The following is a 2678-nucleotide window of genomic DNA, read 5'->3' as shown; positions in this document are numbered from 1 at the left end:
TCCCATGGATCGCTGGTGGTTTTGAACTGCTGACCTTGTGGTTAACAGCCCAGCGCGTAACCACTGTGCCACCAGGGCTCCTTTATAATTCTAAGGAATTCCAAAGGTTACTTTCGTATTCTTTTGACTAATGTCAGACATGTCTTGTGCTGGGCAAGCAAGTAGAAGGACTGCTTTTGGAAACATGTAGCAAAACAGTTCATTGTGCAGTTTTGAATGATGTTGGTGACAGAGCTACTAATTCAAAATAGAGTAGATCAGTCATATCTCATTAGGCAGTGATCAATTTCTCATTAGGCAGTGACATTAGAAACAAAATAGCAAGCTTCTGTGCTGAGAGTGCTGACAGATGACTGGGAGTGGTGAAATCTAGAGGTAGGAACGTTACCATTGGCGTGAGCCAGTTGGGGACAGGGCCAGACTTTGTGAGGTTTCCACTGCTGGGCAAGCTAATAAGTACTTTAGTAAATGTACAGCGTATGAAGCTGCTAATCACACAGTCAGCTCTTTAAACCTTTAAATGCTCCATGGGAGAAAGATGGGAACTTCTGTTCCCACAAAGATGTGCAGCCTCAGAAACCCACAAGCTCCTGTATTCCTGGACCGTCTTTGCTCAGGTGCAATTTCTTTATGTCTTAAAGAAGCCCTCTGGTCTGCCAACATTAGCTCACTGCGCTACCAGTTTAGGGGCCTCGTAGCACAAAGGTTAAGAGCTCAGCTGCTAACCAAAAAGTCGGTGGTTTTAACCCACCAGCCGCTCCTAGGGAGAAAATCCCTGGCCATCTGTTTCTGTGAAGGCTACTTCAAACCCTGTTTGAAACCACTCGCTACTCTGTGGGAGAAAGATGAGGCTTTCTGCTCCCGTAAAGCGTTCCAGTCTTGGAGACCCACAGGGGCAGTTCTACCCTGTCCTACAGGGTGGCTATGGGTTGGAATTGACTCACACTTGCTCTCGGTGTGGTGGAGAAGCAGTCCTACTCTGCTGAGTCAGAATTGACAGGACTGCACACACCAGTCACCACTCAGCAGAGTTTAGGGAGTCTGACGCAAACCCAAACTCACATCATAGAGTTGACTCCGCTCATAGTGACAGACAGGGTTTCTCAGGCTGTCAGTCTAGCAGTCGCCTTTCTCCCAGGGAGCATCTGGTGGGTGTGAATCACTGACCATGCCCTCAGCAGCCCAGTGCTTACCATGGCTCCTGGGAAGTGGACGTGGGGGTGGTTTCCTGACCCAGCTCTTGTTTGCAGCACCCTCCAGCTGTCCAGCACCTGGTGGACCTTGGAGCTGTGGAGTTCTTGTCCAAGCTCCGCTCTAACGTGGAACCGGACCTACAGGCTGCCATCGATGGCGTCCTGGACGGGCTGTTTGTCCTTCCTTCTGAAATCGCTACCCTGCAGCCCACGCCAAACCAGCCCAACCTGACCGGTAAATGAAGGGATGCCTCGCTCTCACCTCCAGCTTCCTGTGGTGGCCACCGTGAGCCTGACCTTGTGTTTCTACCTCTCAGCCCTTGCTCAGTGGGGTACATTTATATTGGGACCCATGAGGGGCCATCACAAATCTTCTGGTAAAAGTCCATTAACTCCTGATTTGATTTCCTGTGGACTTTGAGCCCTCACATATACGTCCATGTGGCCGAGCGCCTCCCGGGTGCTAGCAACTCTTCCTGAGACCACACACTTCCTCTGTGAGCACTCGTGGCTGTGGGCTATGTAGCTTGCCCCTTGGCAGAGCTGCTTCATTCCCACCTCAGCCCAACACTGGAGAGAAGGGCAGGAAAGCTGGGTCAGAGACCCTGGCACAGTCCTACTTTGCCACTGGCCTTGGCTGCAGCACCTGACCCCTCTGGCCTCAGTTTCCGCCTCCCCACATGGGGCCATGACAGTGTGTCTTGTGTGGGATGGTGGGAGCATTCAGTGAGTTCTTGAGCCGCCCTTTGACTGGGATGCTGTTCTTTTTAATGTACTTTCATTCTGTATTACTGTTAATAGCTCCTAGAGGAGAAACATTCTGTAAATGCTTTTTCTCCATGAAACTAATTTGCAGAAGCGTTCTTGCTTCACTTCCCTGAAGTTACTTAGCACTTATCACAGTGCCCCCAGCAGCGGTGGTGCATGGTGCTGGGCTGGGCTGGCACCCAGGGAACATGCATTCCTGCTGGGCTTTGTGCTGTCATCCCTTGGTGTCCTCCAGCTCCTAAGTGACCCTGTTCCCCATCCAGTCCCCCAACCCCAAGACTCAGGGTTACGTGGGGATGAGGCAGTCTTTACACAGGCCCAGGAACACACGATTTCAGAGCATGAGCAGCTAGTCAGGAAGAAACGAAACAGGAAGTGTCAAAGTGTCCAGGAGTCAAAATAGAGAGCTAGGCCTGCGCCCAGGAAACAAATGAGTGGGGTGAGCTAGGAGCATTGTTGACATGTAGCAGGTGGGCCAAACCCAGTGACATGCGCTTTCTTTTCAGATTTTCCCCACAAACCTGATGTCTTGACAGGATATTTCCCTCAAGACAAGAGCTGTCTCCAACGACTGGAAGAGCCTCCCCTAGGAGCGGGTGCGTGGGCTCGGGGGCTGCGTGGGTGCAGGGGAGCCAAGGCTCAGGTGGGACTCCCCGGGGCTCCTTCCTTAGTGCGGGGCCAGTGCTGAAAGGGGCACTTGTGGCCTCTGGGACCAAA

The 2678-nt window shown here is 52.0% G+C and overlaps 1 protein-coding gene across 1 annotated transcript in view; it reads left to right on the top strand.

The window, feature by feature from the left end:
* RTTN (rotatin) overlaps positions 1-2678 on the top strand; it is a 96729-nt gene that overhangs the window by 1564 nt on the left and 92487 nt on the right. Inside the window, exons 3-4 of the mRNA XM_045296076.1 lie at positions 1251-1428; positions 2468-2557. Of these exons, the coding sequence (XP_045152011.1) occupies positions 1251-1428; positions 2468-2557 (268 nt within the window). The remainder of the gene's footprint in view (positions 1-1250; positions 1429-2467; positions 2558-2678) is intronic.

The sequence above is a fragment of the Echinops telfairi genome, unplaced genomic scaffold (genome assembly GCF_000313985.2).
Source record: "Echinops telfairi isolate 266 unplaced genomic scaffold, ASM31398v2 ScPeMD7_7400;HRSCAF=8409, whole genome shotgun sequence".
Classification (NCBI taxonomy): Eukaryota; Metazoa; Chordata; class Mammalia; order Afrosoricida; family Tenrecidae; genus Echinops; species Echinops telfairi.
This window is presented reverse-complemented; position numbering and strand designations above follow the sequence as displayed.